We start from the raw sequence: 25,161 nt of genomic DNA, 5'->3' as shown, positions 1-25,161 counted from the left end.
ATAAAACTTTTGGTACAAGTTAATTGCATTTTCAACTTTGTGGAGAAAAAAAGAAGACTCTTATGTTCACCAAAGCCCAAAGTATACTTCACGGCTACTTGAAAAGCTCACACACAGTTGACAGTGTGGAATGTGGAAAGTATACATGAGCCTTAAGGCTGCATTCGGTAATATTGTGAAATATTATTACAATTAAAAAAAAAAAAAAAATCTGTGATGGCAAAGCTAACTTTTTAGCAGCCATTATTCCAGTCTTCAGTGTCACATGATCCTTCAGATATCATTCTAATATGCTGATTTGGTGCTCAATGATTGATAATTATTGGTGCTCAAGTATTAGTAATGGTTCCTATTATTATTTTATTTTTCTTTTACTGTTTTTTTGTAGAAATCACTTTTTTTTTTCAGGATTCTTTGATGAACAGACTCTTCAAAAGAATATGTAATTTATTTGAAATAGAAATCTTTTGATTATGAACATTTATAAATGTCTTTACTGTCACTTTAGTTTGATTTAATGTGCCGTTGTTAAATAAAAATATATATTTTAAATAAATAAATGAATACATATTCTACCCCAAAAGACTAGATTAAAATAGAAAACAGTTCTTTTAACAAAATTACTATTTTTACTGTATTTTTGATCAAAAACATAAGTTATTATAAACTTCTGACCATCGTGTATAATTACTTTTTTGTTTTATATTCCATTTTTTTACGTTGTAAACAAGATCAATTTTATTTTTCTATTTTTTTTTTTTTTTTTTTTTTTTTACAGTGAAAATCCTAATGTGCTAAAACAAAAATGTGCTAAAAAGTGTGCTTCTAATCCTATTGGGATTTCACATCACACTCTTAAAGAAAATTCTCACTTACTGTTTCTCAGAGATATAGCTTGGCAATTAGCATCAAATTAAGTTTGAGTGGTGTGAGTGAGAGAGCGAGAGAGCATGGCTGCTGGGGGTCCATTCCTTTATTGCCAATCAGGCGTCTCTAATCTAAAGCATGCGTAATGTGTTCTTAACACTGTTAGCCTGATTAATGTCTGATAATAACCTGCTCTGAATGACATTCCGTTCCGCCTTCATCTGTTTAATCTAATCTGCCCTAATGCTATTAGCACTATTAGATTTCTCACACACATATACTCACACACTTATTTATTGTTTGTGCTCATAAAATATCAGTTCAGAGAGTGGCAGGGTGTCGCTAATCTGTCCAGTGTCAACTTCCATTACAACAGACCGGCCGTAGTGGTGAGGTCCAACCCTTTGAGCCTGTCACTGTATATATATGTGTGTGTGTGGTGCTATAGGATTCTTTGTTCTCTGCAGACTTCTCTTTTGTCTGTGCCTGGGGATTTATTTTTGTCTGACCTAAACCGTGTGTGTGTGTCAGATGTTAAGATGTTGTGATGTATAATTCAAAGCTTCTTTGTAGACTGAGATAGAAAAAGTGTCAGCTGTCTCTCAGCTTTCAGTCTATGAAGTGACTCTCTTCAGAAGATGTTCCTAAAATCTGTTCATCTTCATTTAGTCTTTTTGCCTAGCTTGATATTCTTCAGAACATTTTGCTGTCTTTACATTAAAAGGCAGATGTACAAAGACTTGATTAATGAAAAATTACTCTTAAAAAATATATATATACTTTATTTTTTTACCGTAATTTTTCATTAATTAAATCTTTGTACGTGTGCCTTTTAATGTAAAGACAGCAAATGAAATGTGTGTGAACTTACCTTACCTAGGTAAGTTAAATTACCTTAACTTACCTGCTCAATTCATAAACATTTCTACACTTCGTTTGTAGGTGGTGTGTCACTGCCTGGACACCCTAGGATCTCGTGCACAGTGTTTTGATGTAATACAGAACGCCATCATTAAGAATCTGGTGAGTGAACATGTGTTTTTCTGCTGAATGTTTTGCATACGAGTGGGCAGTGGAGCCAGACATAGTTTGTGGTAAGACTCTCTCCATCTCTTTGTAGTGTGGACTCGTCGTGGTGCCAGACTGTGTGTGTGCAGCGATTTTAAGGTGTGTTCCCCGGTTACTGGATGTCAACTTCCTGCCCAGCGACACACTCCTCCACTTCCTGTCTGACTGTTGCCTGAGCATGCTCAATCTGCTGCTACAACTGGAGCAGAGTGCCCGCAAGAGGTGTGCTCACAAACACGCTCACACCCACACACACACAATATTTGCATAGAGTAACATTTATACACCACAAAGTGTACACAAAGAGAGACTATTTGATAATGCAGCAAAGAGAATGTGGAAAACAGGACTGGGGAAAGTCCAAAAAGGCCATTTCCATAAAGAAAGCAAAATTAAAAAGAAACCATTTGAAAATAAAGTTACTTGTTTTTGTAAGCAATCTCTTCAGTCAGCAATAGTATACAAGTGGCTAATTATTTTGTGTCTGTAATATGTGAATATATACTTTAAAGAATAATAATACATATATAATTATTATTTATTAATATATAAACTATTTATTAATAAATTCATTACATTTTTGCCACCTTTTTTCACATATCATACCATGAAATCAAAACGGACAATTCTTGTTTTTTACGGAATATTTCAGTACTATAAATGATATATCAGTGCACATCATTATTTAAAAAAAATAAAAAAAAAAATAATGCAATTCATGTGCCCTCGTAATCTTTAAAGGTGCCCTAAAATCAAAAATTGAATTTACCTTGGCATAGTTGAATAACAAGAGTTCAGTACATGGAAAAGACATACATTTGAGTTGCTCCATTGTTTCCTCCTTCTTATGTAAATCTCATTTGTTTAAAAGACCTCCGGAAAACAGGCGAATCTCAACATAACACTGACTGTTACGTAACAGTCGGGATCATTAATATGTATGCCCCCAATATTTGCATATGCCAGCTCATGTTCAAGGCATTACACAAGGGCAGGCAGTATTAACGTCTGGATCTGTGCACAGCTGAATCATCAGACTAGGTAAGCAAGCAAGGACAATAGTGAAAAATGGCAGATGGAGTAATAATAACTGACATGATCCATGATAATTTTAGTGATATTTGTAAACCGTCTTTCTAAATGTTTCGTTAGCATGATGCCAAGTTACCATCGTTTATTACTGTATTCACGGAGACAAGAGAGCCGTCGCTATTTTCATTTTTAAACACATGCAGTCTGTATAATGCATAAACAACTTCATTCTTTATAAATCTCTCCAACAGTGTGTAATGTTAGCTTTAGCCACGGAGCACTATCAAACTCATTTAGAATCAAATGTAAACATCCAAATAAATACTATAATCGCATGATCCGAAGCATGCATGCAGCATACATGACGAACATCTTGTAAAGATCCATTTGAGGGTTATATTAGTTGTGTGAACTTTATGCACTGTTTTATAGTCGAGAGCTTGGGGGGGCAGGGAGCGCGAGGTTTGAAGGGGCCGCAGCCTGAAACGGCGCATATTTAATGATGCCCCAAAATAGGCAGTTAAAAAAATTTATTGAAAAAAATCTATGGGGTATTTTGAGCTGAAACTTCACAGACACATTCAGGGGACACCTTAGACTTATATTACATCTTGTGAAAGAACGTTCTAGGGCACCTTTAATCAAAATAATTTCCCCTTCCTCTTGCTGTGACATCGCGAGGACAGGACAACCTGTCACTCATATGAGATCACAGCAATTTCAAACCAAAATCAATCCAATGGTCCAATCAATTGAGTGGACAAAAACAAGTCCCGCCCTACATTTTTTCTTGTTCGAGAAGCTGTTTTTTTGTTGTTTTTTTACTCACAATCATATCACAATAGACCCTTTTCACATTTCCGGGTTTCTCAGAAGCAGAAGTCATCATAGTTAGGTAAAATTCTTTAGCGGTGAATAAGAGAATACATTAAATATATTTTTTGTGTTTCCATTTGCTCAAATAGCAAAAGAAAATCTCCACAACAGTGTTTTCACAACTTTCAAAAAGAGGAAAAAAATAAAGAGTGATTGATAATGGCAGTTAGAAGAGAGAAAGATGCCATTTTTACTGTCACTCCCATTGCTGCTGTATTAGAAACACTGCAGCGTTAACTAGTTTTTTGTATAGCGCTTTTCAAGATACATATCATTTCAAAGCAGCTTTACAGAGAATGCATGTCAACATGACAATTTAATACTAAGTATAGTGTTATAAATGTACATAAGTTTTTTTTTTAAATGAAAATATAAAAAACGTTGCAGGATTTACGGATATCGATGACCATTAAAACGCGTCATCACAGTCTGTGAAAAGGGTCTATAGGGAAGAAAAGACTTCCGCTTTATGCTGACGGTAAAGGAATTGGTGGTCCATGATTTAGCGCTCAAAACAAAAACGAAAAAAAACTTGTCAAAATGTATGTTTATCTCTCCTTCAGGGATGCCGTGTGGGAGGCATGTTTTGCTGCATTGAGTACGGTACCGAGGCTCCTGCGATTGGTCTTGCAGTCTTTCCGTGTGTGCGACCTGTGTGAGGAAGAGCTCCCCGTGTTGGCACAGATCCTGTCATTACTTCTTCAGCATACTCAATTACGCAACCACATGATGGCCAACGCCAGTCTACTGCAACATATCATACAGGACTTAACGGTAGCAAACACACACACGGTTCCTCAAGAACATAATGGCACATCAGAATATGTAATGCTTATGATTGCATGTATCTATTTTAACTTTGCTTCAATAGATGTTTCAAAAATTAGAAATTTTAAACTTGAACTGCCTGATACTTTCTTGACTGTTGTTTGTTTTTGCAGCATTTCTATGGTGGAGAGACTCGAGAGCAGTGGCTGACTGACTTGCTATATTGCTACAGCGTGACGATCTCTAGTCAGCGGGCCAACATGGCCATGAGGGACATCTATTAACTGCTGACTCTTATAATATTCATTGCCACAGCCTTTATGCTCTTTCTTTTTCCGATTCTCCAGTCTTTTGTACAAAAGTTAAAAATAAAACATTGTGATAATGAATTGATTAGTTTGGTTTCAGATTTATTACACATTTATTAATACAGACCTGGAGTTGTCTTTTTTTTTATTACCCACTGTTTTTGTCTGGTAACTGAATTCTAAGTGGTGTAATAGTATTTACTCAAAGCAACTGGAACACAAACAGCTGCTGTTTTAAAAGTTTCTTAAAGAATTCTGAATTTAAACATGCAAACAGAAATTGGTTACAGGATTCCTTTTACACTACGTTCAAAAGTTTGTGATCAGTAAGATTTTTTCAAAGAAATATTTATATTCATCAAGTATGCATTAAATTGATCAAAAGTGACATTTGTATTCTTATAAAATATTTTTATTTCAAATAACTGTTGTACTTTTGAATGTTCTATTCATCAAAGAGTCCTGATAAAAAGGTATCAGTTTTAAAGTGAAAGTGACATGTGAAAGCCAAGTATGGCAACCCATACTCGGAATTTGTCCTCTGCATTTAACCCATCCAAGTTAGTGCACACACATTAGAAGCAGTGGGCAGCCATTTTGACTTGGCGCCCGGGAAGCGATTGGGTGTTAGGCGCTTTGCTCAAGCGCACCTCAGTCATTTCCTGCCAGTATTGAGAATCAAACCAAATAAAAAAAAATCAAACAAAAATATTAAGCAGCACAACTGTTTTCAACTTTAATAATAATGTTTCTTGACCAAATATATTGAAGGATCGTGTGACACTGAAGACTAGAGTAATGACTGCTGTAAAAGCTTTGACATCACAGGAATAAATTACTCTTTAAACGGTAATAATAAAAAAACTGCTTAAATTTCCATATCATTTGAATATTACTGTTTACTGTATTCTTGTTAAAATAAATGCAGCCTTTCTGAGCATAAGAGTGTTTCAAAAAATTAATCTTACCGACATCAAACTTTTGAATGCTGGTGTAATTATTACTCTCTCAGGATAAAGGACAAAATCTGTGAGGTAAAATGACAATGTGAGCAAAATCTTTCTCATTTTAACACATAAATTGAGGTATCTTTACTTTTAAAAAATTTATTTTACAATAATACATCAATCGTAAAAAGAGTACAATGATTTATAGTGAAGAATAAAATGTATTAATAATCCAGCCCACTCAAAAATAGGGCTGGCGATAGAATATAAGAATACAATGCCTAGATCTGTGACAATATCAGAAATGGGCTTAAAATATGAGTATGTTTCAAAGAGAGAGGCAGTTTAACAGCCATGTGACATCTGTAGCATATTAACACCCAGTGGTCTCCCATGCAGGTGGTCTTGTTATGTAAGGCGTATGTCACCCTTACGACAGATATATGACCTGTTGTTGACAGAATGAAAGGTTATCTAATACATTTGTTGTGTTTGTGGTTTTAACCTCTAACCTCTGCAGTAATCAAGCTGATACTGCAGATTTCATGTGTAAACCCAGATACGGACCATAAGAGTTTCACTGTACCTCATGCAATTGTTTAAATAAGCATCAAATGAGTTTAAGTGCACATCATCCCTGTGTCTCTTAGAAAGATTTAGTTCCTGTAAAAAAAAGTCAAAACATGTTGGTGTCCATTTTGTGGTCTCAGTTCTTAGTTCTGCTCTCACTGCTTTGACTGCCAGCACTGGATGGGCGTAGATGGTAAGAGTATTGCTTTGCCTGACTTAAAGAATCCACCAGGCTCACACAGTCGACAGCACTCACTGTGGATAAAGAAGGCACACACATATGTCAAACATTTGCGCACACACTTTTTCTTAAAGTTTTTGAAAGAAATCTCACTGAGACAACACACACTGCATCAGATGACACATGCAGATCAATGCAAACAATCTCCAGATTACATTATGTAACTTCTCAGATGTTCCACTGCCCGACAAACTCTGATTTAACATGTTCAATGGCGAAAACAAGCACCAACCGACGGAAATAGACACTGATCCGACGGCTGTTGCCGTTGGTTGCAGTGTAAGCTGGCCTTTATGAGTGTGTATGTGAAGTTTTCCCACAGATCATTTTTTATAGCATGTTAAATTTGTCATTTTTTGAGGGTGAGCAAAAAACTCTTCGTTTTTGTGTGTCCCTTTAAATGCAAATGAGCTGCTGCTCTTAAGAAGAGAGCGGAGTTTCAAGAGCTTGTGTTAGCAGTGCCGATTACCTCACGCAGACTCACTTAAAATGTCAGAAACTGTTGAGCCTTTTATGTTCAAAATGGAGTCGGACAATGATGGAGAGACTCAAGAAGAAGTGACAACATGTAGAATGCAACAGGACGTTTCTGAACGGTTAGATGATGAATTTATGTAGCTGATGTGGAGTTACCTATCTTAAAGTCATTGACTGCATATTCTGTCATGATAATCTATAAATTACTTGTGTGGGAACTGTTGTAACAGAGCAAGAGAATATATGCTGCATGAAGATAGAACAATAGTTTACTTTAAAGGTGCTAAAGAGGTTCTTTTTGTCGACTGAGTTTTTGAAATGAGCGCATGGGTAAGAACAAACCTCATTTAGAGGGAACGCCTCCCAAAACTCGTGCACGAGTATCGGAACACGAGTGTTTACCACCGCCATTCACTGTGTTATTAAGCCGGGCACACATTTAACGACTAGCTAAAACATTCTGACTGAGCTCAACATACAGCGATTGTTTCCTGCTCCTGAAGCAGATTTATATACTTTCACATGGAATTTGAACACCGACTGTAATCGCAGACTGAACGCAACTGGCTCTGACTGGACGCGTTTGAGCGCGATCAGTCATAAGTATCAATTTACATTCATAATCGGCCTAACAATCGTTAAGTGTGTGCGCGACTTAAAGCCGTGGATTCATTATGTCGGACTCACCGCAGGTGACTCATAATCTGCAGTTGTTACTCCTGTCTCCTGACAAAAACATTGCATGCAGTGCCTGTGGAGTGTGGAAAGTTACTGGAGCGCGCAGCCGCGCGTCTCTCACATGGATCGTCATGGCAGTGATTGACAAGCCAGAGGGCCAATCGTTTATGCGATGATCGCGTAAACGATTGGCTGATGTTTTTAAGGCCCTATCTCGTGCACAGATGATGTATATTAATATTATTACTTTCAGTGCACCTAATAAATAGTCTTTTATCAGTTAGTAAAGACAGTTTCAAGTAATATTGCAAAAATGTATAAAACAAAACATCCTCTTTAGCACCTTTAATTACAGTTATAACTTATGTTATCATCTTGCTTTTATGACATGCTATTGTGTTTGTGTTATGTACTGTATTGCAATAACATGACCCCTTTGTTGCTGTTCTCAGGGGCAGGGTTTATGTAAATTTTAGGGTTAGTGATGTCACTAACCCGGGAAGAAGCTCGTTGTAGTACCTACCAGCTGTTTGTTGTAGTCCTTAAACAGAGAATTCTTTAAAAGAAAATATCTCGCTTTGCTTTGAACTTTGAGCGTCATAACTTTGCAGATGTTGTTTATGCTCTAACAGCAATATTACACACTAACTAAAGTTAAAAAAGTGAAATCATAATAAACCACCCCTTTAAATATGTATAAAAGCCTAAATTCAATCTGGTCATCATATAAATCATTTACCTTCAGAAAATTTGGACTAAACCACTTAATTCATATGGATTAGTTTTACAATCTCTTTATGAACTTTTTGAAACGTCAAAGTGTCAGTTGTGTAGCTGTCTATAGAGGGACAGAAAACTCTCAGATTTCATCAAAAAATATCTTCATTTGTGTTCCGAAGATGAACGAAAGTCTTCTGGGTTTGGAACATCATAAGGGTGAGTAATTATTGACAGAATTTTCATTTTTGGGTGAACTAACCCTTTAAGCAGTTAAAGGTGCCGTAGAATTAAAAATTGAATTTACCTCAGCATAGTTGAATAACAAGAGTTCAGTGTATGGAAATGACATACAGTGAGTCTCAAACTCCATTGCTTCCTCCTTCTTATGCAAATCTCATTTGTTTAAAAGACCTCCGAAGAACAGGCGAATCTCAACATAACACCGACTGTTACGTAACAGTCGGGATCATTAATATGTATGCCCTCAATATTTGCATATACCAGCCCAAGTTCAAGGCATTAGACAAGGGCAGCCAGTATTAACGTCTGGATCTGTGCACAGCTGAATCATCAGACTAGGTAAGCAAGCAAGAACAATAGCGAAAAATGGCAGATGGAGCAATAATAACTGACATGATCCATGATTACATGATATTTTTAGTGATATTTGTAAACTGTCTTTATAAATGTTTTGTTAGCATGTTGCTAATGTACTGTTAAATGTGGTTAAAGTTACCATCGTTTATAACTGTATTCACAGAGACAAGAGCCGTCACTATTTTCATTTTTAAACACTTGCAGTCTGTATAATGCATAAACACAACTTCATTCTTTATAAATCTCTCCAACAGTGTAGCATTAGCCGTTAGCCACAGAGCACTATCAAACTCATTCAGAATCAAATGTAAACATCCAAATAAATACAATACTCACATAATCTGACGTATGCATGCAGCATGCATGATGAACATGAACTTTGCATGAACTTTGTTTATGCAATGATAGAGTCGAGAGCTCGGGAGGGGGCGGAGAGCGCGAGCAATTAAAGGGGCAGCAGCACTGAATCGGCGCATTTCTAATTATGCCCCAAAATAGGCAGTTAAAAAAATTATGTAAAAAAAATCTATGGGGTATTTTGAGCTGAAACTTCACAGACACATTCAGGGGACACCTTAGACTTATATTACATCTTGTAAAAAAAAGTTCGATGGCACCTTTAAGAAATGTTTCTTGAGCACCAAATAGATGATGATTTCTAAAGGATCATGTGACACTAAAGACTGGAGTAATGGCTGCTGAAAACGTACACCACCAAAGAACACAAGCAGTGATTATAAACCCCAGTACTTACACTGTTTGTTTGTTTTGAGTGACAGATCCAGCAGCACTTGGCTTTGGCTCTGTGGCTTAATCGCTGCAGCCCGAAGAGAGTGCCCTCTTTTGGATGGGGCTCCACCTAGACCAAATTTAACAGCAGTGTTTATTGCTTTGGACATGGTCACATGCACATTTTTTACTTGAATGGATCAGTATCTCCACGTTAACGTCACGACTGATACTAGAGCTGTTAAAATAACAATTTGGACAGTTTGGTATCAAACGTGCAGGTGTGTGTGAGCGCGTGTCCATCTGGCAGCGGCGGGCAGGTCGAGGGGAGGGAGGTCTGCGTTTTGTGAGCGAGAGGAGACAGCTCGACATTCCATCTGACAGCAATGAACTTTTCAAAGCGCTGTGACTGTCAGGGAGGAGCGGGGAGGGGAACAAGTGTCTGTGTGTGTACGTGTACGCGTGTGTTTGAGAATGAGAGCGTCTCTGGCCTGCTCAGCCATCATCACCTGTTCATGTCTGCTGAAGGTCAGTTGCGTTAACTGGGTCGAAACTCCACCTTATCAACTGATATGAAAGGAGGGAGGGGTGACGGTGTGTGTCTGTGTTGGAACGTCACTTAAAACATAACACCCCTCTGTAATAATCTTATTAGTGATGCTTGGCCTACTTTTAAACTTAACTTGTATGTGACGCTTATGTTACAGACAGGAATCGTAAATCATGTAAAGGCATCCTATTACTTTTATAAGCGATCAGACGTATGGTTGAAAATAAATTGTAAATTATAATAAATTATTTCATTTTTTTGCATCAGATATTTGGAAAAATAGAATACTCTTAATATATCTTAATTTGTGTTCCGAAGATGAACGAACATCTTACGGTTTTGGAACGACATGACGGTGAGTAATTAATTACAGAATTTCATTTTGGGGTAAACTAACACTTTTATCGTGATTAAAACTGTGATATTCACCCAAAAATGAAAATAATGTCATTAATTACTCACCCTCATGTCGTTCCACACCTGTAAGACCTTCATTAATCTTCGGAACGCAAATTAAGATATTTTTGTTGAAATCTGATGGCTCAGTGAGGCCTGCATAGCCAGCAATGACATTTCCTCTCTCAAGATCCATTAATGTAATAAAAACATATTTAAATCAGTTCATGTGAGTACAGTGGCTTAATATTAATATTGTAAAGTGACGAGAATATTTTTGGTGCGCCAAAAAAACAAAATAACGACTTATATAGTGATGGCCGATTTCAAAACACTGCTTCAGGAAGCTTCGAGCATTATGAATCTTGTGTCGAATCAGCGGTTCGGAGAGCCAAAGTCACGTGATTTCAGCAGTTTGGCGGTTTGACACGCGATCCGAATCATGATTCGACACAAAAGATTCATAACGCTCCAAAGCTTAATGAAGCAGTGTTTTGAAATCGGCCATCACTATATAAGTCGTTTATAATTATATAATTATAATTATATAATTTAGTTATTCTCGTTGCTTTATAATATTAATATTGAACCACTGTACTCACATGAACTGATTTAAATATGTTTTTAGTACATGAATGGATCTTGAGAGAGGAAATGTCATTGCTCCATATGGAGGCCTCACAGAGCCATCGGATTTCAACAAAAATAGCTTAGTTTGCATTCCGAAGATTAACGAAGGTCTTACGGGTGTGGAACGGCATGAGGGTGAGTAATGAATGACATTATTTTCATTTTTGGGTGAACTAACCCTTTAATTTGTTTTCCGCCAAGTTTACAGTTCCAAAAATATATCACTCACCATAGATATTTTGCAGCACAGAGCTCTTTTTCCCTGCGTTCCTGGTAGGAGCAGCTTGAACATCAGAAGAAATTTTATGGTGGGTGTGGTCATAAGCAATAGGCCACTCCCATAATAGCTGAATCAACAGGGCTGTGACTTCAGCAGACTCCACCCCTTTCACAGTCCTGCACAGTACCTTACGAAGACGACCCCGAATACAAGACCTGAATGGAAAAACATGTTACGCTTTCACATAAGCACCAGCAAATGCAGCGACAGCATATTAAAGATGTACAATCAAACGAGCAAACCACATTACTGTTCATAAAAAGGACTTCAAGAATGTGCATATACCTTCTTTGTACTCTGAATCCCATTATTTTAGTTAAGCCATTAAAAGAAAGTGCACTCATGGGTCTGCATTACACTCCCTACACACACACACACACACACACACACACACAAAATAAGAGGCCTATTCTGGTGACCTCCCCCTCCGAGGTGTTGATGTGCTGGTGGGCACAAATCCATGCCACAACTCAAACAAGAAACATGTGGGCAACATATGAGCAGACACAGATGGAATCTGCAGACTTTTCTTGCATTTTCTGTGCTGATTTGAAGGAAAAATTGATTTAAACAGTTAACGTTTTGAACTTAACATAATTTTTGTCCATTTATTTGTAAATTAATAAATAGATACATCTTAAATTTTATGTATATTTTCATGTAGAAAAATGAAATTTCCATCAGATTGAAAGGGGTGTTGTAGACCTCAAATAAATTTTCTCTGATTCAAAAATAGCTTGCGCACATGCACAGTGCCATGTTGCATATGTTTACATCATATAAAGGTGTTTATGTTTATTTACATCTCATGTCTTACGAACTGGCCAGTGGAGAAGACTGAATATTTACTAAATATTTGCTAAAAAAAGCTTCTCTGACATAAATGTCAGCATTCTTTTTAGATATGTCATCAAGGCAAAATCGACAAAAATACTCACAGTAACTCTGGTGGCAACATCGCGATGGCTTTTTTCGGTTCTGAGTGTTCGGTTCTTTTGTTTGGAATACATGTAATGCACTTTTAAACGAATATGTAAATCAGATTGTAACATTTATTGTTCATATAAACAGAACTTTCAGAATCTGAAATGGGATTGGATTCATCTGATTAACGAAAGCTAGTGCATCTCATTATGCCTAGTGCAGGAGACAACGGTCAAACACACAGTCGTTATACAAAAATATTTGACTGTAGCATGCTGTGATTGGCCAATCAGAATCAAGTATTTATTGTAGTAGAGAAATAGTGGAAGCAAAAAAATAAACATCAGTACCTCCTCCATGCTCTCTGTATCACAACGGCTGCCTGATTTTTACTACGGATGCTGTCTCTCTTCTTTTCCTTCTCTTTGTCCTGTTGTTTTTTTCTTGTTCTGCTCATCAATCTCTCTTTGTCCATCTCCATCCCAGTACATTTCTGTTTCTCTCTGCCAGCCTGTTTATCTCCCTCAGTCCTTGATCTTTTATCCTTTTCTCTGTCCATCTCTCTTTCTGCCCGTCTCTCTTTTTGCCGTGTGACAGAGGTTCTTTCTGAGGTGGAGTTGGAGATGTTATATTGCTGGGTTCCTGTAGATTTGTGGTCTGATGCTGGCTTGTTCCCCTTGGATGGTGATTTATAGATGCTGTCTGTCGGTGTCTCGGTGGAACGTAGTGTAGCCTGGGCCACTGGTTTTGAGTGGGCAGCTATAGTCCTGGGTCTGGTATGTATTGCTGATTTGGGGGTTGTGGTGGTCTCCATGTGGCCTGGTGCTACATGGGCCCCTGTGTGGACCAGTTTGGCACTGCCTGGTCGACTGGAACCAGCAGGGGATCGGCGTTCATATGTGGATCCGCATTCCACTGATACACATGTGTCTGTCTCCTTCCCACACACCTCCTCTATAGTGCCTGAACACTTACTGGTACCCAGGGGGGTCACCGTGAGGCCAGAGGTTGCAGGGGGGAGAGAAGTGTCTGGTGTTTCGGCCGCTCTCGTTCTGCGCTCTGACAGAGAAACAAAACAATTTGTTAGATATGACAATGTGTCATAACATTAGGTGGTGCAAAAGAAGATTATTTGTTGTTATTATTATGATGCTGCTGAAAGTTTGATTCTGATTTGTAGACAAACGTTCTAAAGTGTTTCATGATTTTCAGAAAACAAACAAAAAAGCTAGGCATATAGTATAAGTGCAATAACAGTTATCGGCCAATATTAGAGGTTTTTATTTGAAAACTCTGTTTTTACATTTTGATTGCCTTTGCCGTCATATAACAGGGATTTTTAAACTGGGATCTGGGAGGATGAAGGGGGAGTGCTAGGGGATCCGTTGAAAAGTTTATAGAAAAATAGTGTAAAAAATGTAAAAATAAATAAAAAAGATTAAATTAAATTAAATAAAACATTTTAATTAAAGCAAATTAATAAAAGCATGTATTAAAATAAGTAAAAAATATATAAAAACTGATTTAAATAAATAAATAATATATCTAAAGGTACAGTATTACAGTGAGTAGGAAAAAAGCTAAATAATGTAATGTAATAGAAACTAAAGACTTTCAAATTAATATTTTACACATATTTATAATACAATTTTTTCACAGTATAAATTGGGTCTTTATATATATTTTATACTTATATACTTCATTTTACATATTTTATATATATATATATATATATATATATATATATATATATATATATATATATATATATATTTATTTTATCAGCTTATTGGCATCAGCCAGAAAAAAAAAATATATATATATAAATATATATATATATATATATATATATATATATATACATTTTATTTACAAAAAAAATAAAAATAAATAAATAAATAAATAAATAAAAATTTTATATATATATATATATATATATATATATATATATATATATATAATTTTATTTATTTATTTATTTTTTTAATAAAATGTTTAAAAATAATAATTTATTGTAAAATTAATGTGCACTCAAGGTCAACATATCAGTTATTCCTTACTTTTTATTCATAAACTAAACTCACCAGTTCTATGTTGTTTCTCTCTCCTGCTCTGTGAATGAATGTTATGAGCACCGGGGGACTTTTTGTGTTTGTGTCCTTTCACCGCCACTGGATCTTTAACCCTCTGCTCCGTTTCAACCAATGAAAGTTTTTCCACTCCGACTGCAGCTAATGAGATGCGCTGTTTCTGATACGCCTCAACCAATGAGAGCTGCTGCTCTGCCTCACGTCTGCGTTCCTCTTCCCTCTTCCTAGAGAAACAAAAACACACATTCATTGACGTGACACATGCTTATCCAGTTGATAATGACTTTTCTAGGTCATTTACTTAATGTTTGTTGTGACGCTTGCAGGCGGCTGTAAGTTCTAGGTCAAGTATCTGGTTAAGGTTGCCATTGTGAATGTGAATGTACACTTAAACTACTGTTCAAAAGTTTGGGATCAGATTTTTTATTTTTTTTAAGAAATTAATACTCTTATTCAATGTATCACTGTTTCCATAAAAATGCTAAGCAGCACAATTGTTATCAACATTGATAGTAATAATAAAAAAAGTTTCTTAAGCACCAAATCAGCATATTAGAATGTCTGAAGGATCATGTGACACTGAAGATGGAGTAATGTTGCTGAAATTTCAGCTTTGCCATCACAGGCATAACACTTTAATATCTTTTTTTATTTTAAATTGTAATAATATTTCACAATATTACTGTTTTTCCTGTATTTTAATCAAATAAATGCAGCCTTGGTGAGAATAAGAGGCTTCCTTCAAAAACATGAAAAAAATCTTACCGACCCAAAACTTTTGAACGGCAGTGTACGTACAACTCATTTTCATTAAGTTCATTTAAGGTTTTTAGAGTCAGATAAATGATTAATCTTTCATCTGATTTTTGTTCTCATTAATGGCTGGTACAGTTTAACAGGGCAGCATTACACATCCCTCCATAGTTTTGAACACCTTTACCTAGCAGGAAACAAAAAAGAACGAGGAGATGGATAGACTGGGGGCAGAATAACACAGATAAACACAGGCGGTTAAAGTGACGGACTACGCAAACAAGTTAAGAAGCAATGAAAAGAATGTATGTTAATGCGAGTATGCAGAGCCTGGAAAAGAGAGAACATATTCCAAGCTGTGTATGTGTGTATTCATTCATCCTCAGAGCTGACAGACTCTAAATGTCAAGCTGTTGAGCAGCTGAGTGTTGCCCAATTAACAGAAAAGGAGGGAGGATGAGTGAATCTCTTTTGCGCTCTCTCTCGCTCTCTATCGTCTCATCTATTTCCATTATTGACAGCAAGAAATTGATGCTCATATTCCTCAGCAGGCAGGTAGATAGATGAGCTGGTTCTGAGAAAACACACATAATTAAACAACACGTATTATATTCATGCAAACATTCCGTGTCAGCTCCACAGATGAGTCTAGCCGCATCAATCAGCACTGGATTGTGGTTAAGAGAATATTTGCACCCCACCATTTATCTTATCTTATCTCTTTCTCTTCAGTGCATGTTTACTTGAGTCTTACTTTGCAGCATCCTTGCGTAGTTGTTCGTGTCTCATGAGGAGCTTCTTGCGTTCTTTGAAGGCCCGTCGGACCTTGTAGCCCTTGTAAAGAGCCTGGATGGATGAGGCGGCGATGTCCTGGATGGCAGCAATGGAGAGAGCTCCATGCTCCAATAGAAACTGGGTCACTTCCTGATGCTCCCCCAGCAGGGCATAGTCTAGAGGAGTGTACCTAGTCATTTAACACAGGGGGGGTTTCAACTTCTTGATGCCAAGGCCCCCCAAAAATTGTTATATATAACATTTCTATAGGAAGTTTAAGATTTAGTAAGATTTTTTATGTTTCTGAAAGAGGTCTTGGCTTGCTCACCAAGGCTACATTTATTTGATCAAAAATACAGTAAAAACAGTAATATTTTAAAGTATTATTACAAATAAAAAACAACATTTTTATTTAAATATATTGTAATTTAAATTAAATGTAATTTATTCCTGTGATGGCAAAGTTGAATTTTCCAAGTATGTTCGATTGCGTTCTGCAGTACTACAAACCACGCCCCTACTACAAGTTACGCCCCCTACAATGAAACAGCCATTCAGGATGTCATCCGAGCCCCTCCTTCTGTTGTCACTAGTACTGCTCTTCATACTGCTTTTCTATTTCACTTTCCTCGCTTTTTAAGCTTCACTTTCGCTAGTGATAAGGCATAGAGATGGTATTACATTTAATTATGAAACTCTACTCTTATTAATAGCTGTTATTTCATACTTCATAAGATTCGAAAGCAATATAAGTTAGCCTTACAAACCTTTCATACATAAAACATAAAATAATTTACTTCAAAATATTGTTTAAGTCAATGACATCCACGCTTGAGTAACTTGCTGGGTCGTGGTTTGTAGCACTCCAGTCTTCAGTGTCACATGATCATTCAGAATTCATTCTAATATGCTGATTTCTTAATATTATCAATGCTGAAAAAAGTTGTGCTGCTTAATATTTTTTGGGGGGAAAATCATGATACCATGATACATTGTTTTTGATGAATAGATAGCATTTATTTGAAATAGTAAAGATAGTGTTACAAAAAATTCTCTCAATTTTGATAAATTTACTGCATCCTTTCTGATTAAAAAAAAATATTTCTTTCCAAAAATAATAAAAAATCTTACTAACCTCAAAATTTGAATAGTCTTAATAAGAACATATTTTAATAATATATAACATGAAATATTTTTCATTTATTAACATTTTTAATGAGAATTGAACCTGTAGTCTGTAACCACAAGGCCACACCACAAGAACTGTGTGCATGTGTGAATGTTTGTTACCTCTCCTCAGTGTGCTCCATATGGTTGGGGAATGTCCCACACCCCAGAAGCAGCTTCACAGCATCCAGATATCCGTTATTACAGGACCAGTGGAGTGCAGTCCTCCCCTTAACACATAAACAAACACTAAAGTCAGACTTCATGCTATTTTTCAGTCTTACTCTTTTTAATATCTCAAGCAGGGTGCTCATGGGTAATAGCCAGTACAAGTTCTCAGTGTTACCTCCTTGTCCTGGACATTGGGGTCTGCATCATGCTGAATGAGCAAGGCCATGCAGTTGATGTAGCCGGCATATGCCGCACACTGCAGGGGAGTTCGTCCAGCGTGGTCCTGCAGGTTAGGACTGATCCCGTTCTCCATCAGCACCTCACATACCTCTATATTACCGCCCAGAGCTGCCCAGTGCAGGGCAGAGTGACCATCTATGTCTACCAGATCAACACGTGCCCCTCCTAAACATAGTCAAGATGCAGATTTACCATGAGAACGGAATTGTTATATTTTAAACAGAGATATCTGACACATTTCCACCAACATAGTGTCACATGAAGGTTTCTAAACAACTCAAGCGACGCTTAACAAAACTAGAACACTACAATAAAATTGTTTAAAGGTGCCCTAGATTCAAAAATTGAATTTACCTTGGCATAGTTAAATAACAAGAGTTCAGTACATGGAAAAGACATACAGTGAGTCTCAAACTCCATTGTTTTCTCCTTCTTATATAAATCTCATTTGTTTAAACGACCTCCGAAGAACAGGCGAATCTCAACATAACACCGACTGTTACGTAACAGTCGGGGTTTACGCCCCAATATTTGCATAATGCCAGCTCATGTTCCCAACATTATGAAAGGGATTACACAAGGGCAGCCAGTTAACGTCTGGAGCTGCACACAGCCGAATCATCAGACTAGGTAAGCAAGAACAACAGCGAAAAATGGCAGATGGAGCAATAATAACTGACATAATCCATGATAGCATGATATTTTTACTGATATTTGTAAATTGTCTTTCTAAATGTTTCGTTAGCATGTTGCTAATGTACTGTTAAATGTGGTTAAAGTTACCATCGTTTCTTACTGTATTCATGGAGTCAAGAGCCGTCGCTATTTTCATTTTTTAAACACTTGCAGTCTGTATAATGCATAAACACAACTTCATTCTTTATAAATCTCTCCAACAGTGTAGCATTAGCCATTAGCCACGGAGGACAGCCTTAAATTCACTCAGAATAAAACTTTAACATCCAAATAAATACTTTACTCACATAATTCGAAGCATGCATACAGCGTGCATGACGAACATCTTGTAAAGATCCATTTGAGGGTTATATTAGCTGTGTGAACTTTGTAAATGCGTTGTAATATAGTCGACAGCTCATGTGGCAGGGAGCACGCGATTTAAGGGGGCGGCGCCGAGTGTAAATCAGTGCATTGTTAATGATGCCCCAAAATAGGCAGTTAAAAAAATTAATAAAAAAAAATCTATGGGGTATTTTGAGCTGAAACTTCACAGACACATTCAGGAGACACCTTAGACTTATATTACATCTTGTGAAAAAGCATTCTTGGGCACCTTTAATTACAAAAACAATGTATGTAAATTTATTGCTATGAATTTTTTTCTAATAAATTTAAATAACATGATCATGACCATTGCATCAAAAGCAGCTCATGATGGAATAAGGATACTGAATCATAATATCAATGTTCATCAAAAAAAAAAAAAAAAAATTGGACGAATAAAAAATAATAAAAGTAGGCAAAAACACTGAAACTAATTATTTTAGACAAAGACTTAGAACCAGTATTAATTTCCATTGTTTTGTTTTTTTGCCTATTTGTATTATTTTCTATAGGGAGGATAAAGGGGCATGAATGCAGTTACAAACCTTTGATTAGTGTTAGGATGACATCTCGATGGCCCATCTCACAAGCACGAAACAGAGGCGTATGTTTCATTACGTCCAGCGGATCCACCATGGCTCCCTGCTCTAGCAACAAGAGCACAGTGGACACATGCCCTGAGAGAGCAGCCGCATGAAGTGCTACACACACACACACACACACACACAAAGGAGCATATGAAGACAGCGAACAAACGTCAACTCTTGTTATGGCTGTATGGGGGTACATACATAGGTTATGGCTTGTTAATTGCTTGATTGAACAGAAAATGCAATTATCACTGATCTGAGCTGAAACTAACCAGTTTAGGCCAGGAATGGGTAATTGCGTTCAAAATGACTATCTGTGTGTGTGAGTGTGTAATTCTCTCTCACACCTGTCCCTCCATATTTGTCAGTCATGTTGATGTCCAGGTCCTTTTTCAAATCCAGCATAATTTTGATGACATCATCACTGCCCTTCCCAGCAGCCCACATGAAGGCTGTTCGTCCCTCCAGATCGGGCTCATCTCGCACAGAGTGGTGTTTTAGGAACACTGCAACTGTGTCCTTAACAGACAGAAAACACAATACATATGTGAAATCGCAGAGAACCAATTAAATAAAGTAATAGGATATGAGAGGACATTTTTTGCCTCGAATAACTTATAGAGTTAGGGTTAGACCTAACCTACCCTGACCCTAACCCTAGGGTTATATATCATATACAGTCAAACCAAAATTCATTCAGACACCTTGAATATTTCATTCATTAATACAGTTTATTCACTATAGTTTAAAATAATGGTAATAAAATATGACAAGATATCAGAGTTAAACTGTGTCAGAAAAAATTCATCTTTAATTATGTCAGATAACACTTAAGCAAAACATGGTCAGGTCAAAGTGTCTGAATCATTTTTGGTTCCAAATTTTTATTAATTTTACTGGTAGTCCACTGTATGAAGAATTTTTGGGTATAGTATGTCATAGTTTATTTTGCTATCCTGTCCTGCACCCACCAGTAAAAATATATAAAAAATGTCTGAATAATTTTTGGTTTGACTGTATATTGCTTATATAAAATGGCAGCAATAACCGTAATCACAAAAGACACCAATGTTCATCATTTTATTAATAATAATCCCAAATTATATTTGTATGTGTACTAACTACTCATAATCCCAATACAAAAAAAAAATCACAAGACAAGTATATTCATATTTGTATGTGATTATATAAATAAATTATATAAATAAATATATAATTATATATTATATAAATAAATTAATAAACAAATAATTAAATAAACAAATAAATGAATAATAATAATCCCAATAATAAATTAACTGGCAAGTATATTTATATTTGTTTGTATATATATATATATATATATATATATATATATATATATATATATATATATATATATATATGTAAATAAATGAATGAATAATTAAATAAAAAATGAACAAACCCAATAAAAAGTATCCAGCAAGTTTATTTATATTTGTATGTGTATGAATGGATGAATGAATGAATGAACATTTTTATATTTGAATAAAATGAACAAATAAAGGAACATATTTATTTCTATTTGTGTATATACAGTATAAATATATGAATACATTGGAAAATGAATGAATGAATGAATGAATGAAGAAACATTTACATGTATATAAGAATGAATGGATGAACATTACAAAATGAATAATTTTATGAGTAAATAAATAAATGAATAAAATGAACAAATAAAGGAACATATTTCTATCTGTTTGAGTATATATAAATATATAAATAAATTATAAAATGAATGAATAAATATTTATTTGTTTGTGCATATATGAATGAATGAATGAATGAATCAATGAATCAATCAATCAATCAATCAATCAATCAATCGATTAAACTATTAAATTGATGTTTAGTCACAACCTTTTCCAACAGATTTGATGGAGCCAAATTAAAAGAAGAAATGAAATAAAAAAAAATGGAAAGCAAAACATTCATGGTCCAATCAAACTAGATGTTATTTTACACACTCAAAATTGTCTTACAGCATAGTTGCTCTGAGCTCCATAGTGCAGAGGTGTTGCTCCCTGACTGTCTGATGGGATCATCCCAGACTTGTTCCTCTCCAACAGGAGGTGGACAATCTTTGCATGACCTACACAATCACATACAAGCCAGTGTTAACATCTACACTTACAGCAAATGATTTAATTACAAAATAATGACTTTAAGCAGTCAAATTACGCATATGCATGAGTATAAATGTGTGTACCCAGCAGTGCCGCCCAGTGCAGTGGAGTCCTGAACAGATTGTCATAGGCTGTCACACTGCAACCCTCGTATGAAGTCAGGACCTCAACCACTGCCTCATTCCCATCAGCCACTGCAAAGTGCAAAGGAGTGCGCCCCTCATAGTCCTGCCAGTTCAACAAAGATTCTGTGGGAGCAGCTTCCTACAACATACACAAATGTGTTACATACTGACGATACTGTAATTGTACACTTTAAGTGTGAAGAGAACTAGTGAGGTTATGAGTGTGTACTCACCAGGATACAGCGCACCGTACGTGTGGCATTGGGGTGTTTGTTATGCGCCGCCCAGTGTAGAGGTATCTTTCCCTCGCTGTCTGGAATCCCGATGTTTGAATCATGCTTGATCAGCAGCTTAACATGCTCGGGGTGATTGTAGAAGGCGCTCCAGTGCAGTGCTGTCTGCTGTAGAACAAACAACATTCAATTTCAAAGATTACATTTCCAGTTTTATAGTTCACTCGTGTTACACTGTGGCTACAAAGCTGCTTCATGGCCTTCAAACAAATTTGATCACATCTACCGAGCTGTCAATGAACTGCAATCAAGAAAATAACATTATGGCGCTTTTCCAAAAACACAAATAAAGGAGTGCTGGCATTCATTCTTTATCATATCACACCAAACTAGTCAGCCAGCTCCCTCTTGGCTTTGAGGGTCAGGACCTTCTTTAACCATAATACTATATGTGGAATATGTGGATTTTTTAAGCTGATCTTAGGAGAAAATGGCAATCACATGCAACGCAATCTGGGAACCATGTGCATGTGGAACGGAATTATACATGGAAACATGGATACTACACTCTTATTAGTTGCTGAAAACATAATTAATGTATACATTTAAGTTGAAATTGAATTTTATTCAACTTAAAGTTGTATTCACTCTAAAAAATAGCTGTAAAAATAAATACCGTTTTCCATTGAAACAGTAATATACCATAAAAACAATGCATTCTGGGTAATTTTATTTGTTATTTTCGAGAAAGTAACCCATAAGCTACTTTCACGAAAATGACAAATATTACCCAGAATGCATTGTTTTTAAGGTATACAATGCATTCCGGGTAATATTATTTGCGTTTTCGATAAAGTAGCCTATAGGTGACTTTCTCGAAAATGACAAATATTACAGTATATTACAGTATATTTGTTTTTTACAGCTGTTTTTTAGAGTGCTTTTAAGTTTCAATTTTACATTTTTATTCACAGTTATAATGCATAAAGTTTAGATTCAATTACATGTACATTTAAAATTTGATTCAACCTAAAGTTATAATGTGTTGTTTTGAATTTTATTAAACTGAAAAAGTATTAACATTTCAGAGTTTTCAAGTAGCAACTGTGACATTTTAGAATTTGGAATTTCTGAACTTGCCTGTCATTTTACATATTCAGTTCTACATATATTGAATATTTTGGTAAAAAAAAAAAAATGTAAAATGCAAAATTATACATTTCAACTAAGTTAAGTCAACATGTATAATTTAAGCTTAAAAGTACACATTACAACTTTAACTTGAATAAAATTTAAATGAATTTAAACTTACAATTATACATTACTCATAACATAAATTACTTACTTTTCTCATAATTCCAATTTTATATTTTGCAAATGAGAATTGTTGAGTGCCTTACAAAACTTTGTTCAAGGTTTGCGTTATAATCTGTGCACATTAAGGGTGCTTTCACACTTGGTTCGATTGCCTGGACCGAACCCGAGTTCGATTGCTCCCCCCTCCCCCTGCCCCCACTGGACTGTGTTCACATTATATTATTTGGGTCCGACCCGCGGTTCGTTTGCGTCATCAAACCAGCAGCTGTTTACTCCGTTGCTTAGTAACGACGGCGCAGGAGAAGGCGGCAAAATGCATAACGTTGCTCTCCTCACTTTCATATTTTTGTTTTTTAACCGTTGGTTTTGTTCATAACGACACTTGCCTCTATCTGCCGCGACTGTAGTACGGAAGGTGAGCAGAAATAAGAAAGGCTACACTACAGCTCTCTGCTTGCAGCACGTCAGTCACGCTCGTTGGGAAAGTGAGTGAAACACACACACAAACACACATTTTTATCAAATAATACGGCATTAATAGCGGTTCACTTCCGCAATTTGGTACGTTTGCATTCATATCAGAAGCGAACCGTACCGGAGTTCACTTGAACCGCACCCCAGACCACCCTTTTTAAGCGGACTCGGGTACGGTTCGCGGGTGCGCACCCGAGTTCAGAAGACCGCGTTCACATCATCCAAACGTACCGAACTCTGACGTCAATCGAACCCGGGTGCGCACCAAAAGTGCTAATGTGAAAGCACCCTTAATCACTGTTTGTCTATATATTGTAAAGTTGTATATTTCCAATGCCTTTTTGTGTGTGTCAAGCCAATCTGGCCCTCTCAGCTCGAGACTCATGGTAGTCAGAAGTCAAAATCCATCTTTGTCAGTACTACTAACACTTTTGGCTTCTGTCTGTTAAATAGCTTGAGCTTTTCCTCATTTATAAGTCACTTTGGATGAACTGTCTGGTAAATGGTTACATTTAAATGGATGCTGGTCTCCAGCTTCTTCACAAGCTTAAACAGCAGGACATCCTTCGCAGGACATAAAAAGAGAGTTTGCTGGGCAGTTTGATTCCAAAATGAAAATGTTTACCTCAAAAGCACAAAAGCTTTTCTCTCATCATCCATCACTCAAGTTTCCACAGTAACTTACAAACAGCCAATGTGGAAAGTGAAGACCGAAGACGCACTAGATGAGCTATTTTCTGCATCTGGCCACAGAACAAGTCTCATCACGAGAAATCACGATTCTGCTTATCAAATTATTATAAAACCAACAGACGGATAAAGGCCTGCAAACAAAACTCCCTTATGTGACTCAATGGGAGCACTGATACAACCACAGTGCGCACACACACGCGCACACACTCATGTTAGCGTAATCACAACCATACACACACACACACACACAGAATAATGATTTAAAACAGGAGCCTTAATAACCCTGGTAGCTTTGAGCTGTTTGTCTGTGGAATGAGATTTTAAATGACGGCGTATCTAAAGAGTCGCTGTATGTGCGTAGATCATCGGAAAGTAAACTGGGGTGAATGTTTACAGTAATTGGAGCCAAAGTGAATAAAGCTGCATGTGGTCTGGTAATCTGGAGCAGTTGATAGCAGTGTTTCCCAGGAAAGCACAGGGCCCACATACTCATCTCTCCAACCTCTCCTTTTGCTCTATGGTGACCAGCATGTATCTTCTTATATAAAAGTCTAAAAATCCTGTTTTCACTAATCCTAGTACTATACTATAGTACTGTAGCTCTTATTATTACCGGTATTATAGTTCATAGAGTAATATTACAAATATTTTAGTAAAGTACAAC

At 36.3% G+C, this 25,161-nt stretch overlaps 2 protein-coding genes across 4 annotated transcripts in view; one reads left to right on the top strand and one right to left on the bottom strand.

The window, feature by feature from the left end:
* tex10 (testis expressed 10) overlaps nt 1-5,000 on the top strand; it is a 28,511-nt gene extending 23,511 nt beyond the window's left edge. Inside the window, exons 14-17 of the mRNA XM_048152109.1 lie at nt 1,810-1,890; nt 1,988-2,157; nt 4,407-4,617; nt 4,785-5,000. Coding sequence (XP_048008066.1) covers nt 1,810-1,890; nt 1,988-2,157; nt 4,407-4,617; nt 4,785-4,895 — 573 coding nt within the window. The 3' untranslated portion in view covers nt 4,896-5,000. The remainder of the gene's footprint in view (nt 1-1,809; nt 1,891-1,987; nt 2,158-4,406; nt 4,618-4,784) is intronic.
* Nucleotides 5,001-5,999: 999 nt separating this feature from the next.
* Nucleotides 6,000-25,161, bottom strand: part of invs (inversin) — a 37,425-nt gene continuing 18,263 nt past the window's right edge. For 2 of the 3 annotated variants that reach the window (XM_048152106.1, XM_048152107.1), the window contains exons 6-18: nt 22,014-22,181; nt 21,739-21,919; nt 21,512-21,621; nt 19,853-20,024; nt 19,461-19,616; nt 17,789-18,018; nt 17,566-17,672; nt 16,256-16,465; nt 14,743-14,972; nt 13,009-13,717; nt 11,684-11,889; nt 9,904-10,008; nt 6,000-6,691 (exon numbers count right to left, since the gene is read on the bottom strand). In XM_048152106.1, the coding sequence (XP_048008063.1) occupies nt 6,573-6,691; nt 9,904-10,008; nt 11,684-11,889; nt 13,009-13,717; nt 14,743-14,972; nt 16,256-16,465; nt 17,566-17,672; nt 17,789-18,018; nt 19,461-19,616; nt 19,853-20,024; nt 21,512-21,621; nt 21,739-21,919; nt 22,014-22,181 (2,703 nt within the window). In that variant the 3' untranslated portion in view covers nt 6,000-6,572. Of the gene's footprint in view, nt 6,692-9,903; nt 10,009-11,683; nt 11,890-12,019; nt 12,097-13,008; nt 13,718-14,742; nt 14,973-16,255; nt 16,466-17,565; nt 17,673-17,788; nt 18,019-19,460; nt 19,617-19,852; nt 20,025-21,511; nt 21,622-21,738; nt 21,920-22,013; nt 22,182-25,161 lie in introns of those variants that run through there. The other variant, XR_007178955.1, reaches the window with a different exon arrangement.

The sequence above is a fragment of the Megalobrama amblycephala genome, linkage group LG13, assembly GCF_018812025.1.
Source record: "Megalobrama amblycephala isolate DHTTF-2021 linkage group LG13, ASM1881202v1, whole genome shotgun sequence".
In the NCBI taxonomy this organism is placed as follows: Eukaryota; Metazoa; Chordata; class Actinopteri; order Cypriniformes; family Xenocyprididae; genus Megalobrama; species Megalobrama amblycephala.
The sequence above is the reverse complement of the archived record's forward strand: the minus strand, read 5'-3'. Positions and strand labels throughout refer to the sequence as shown.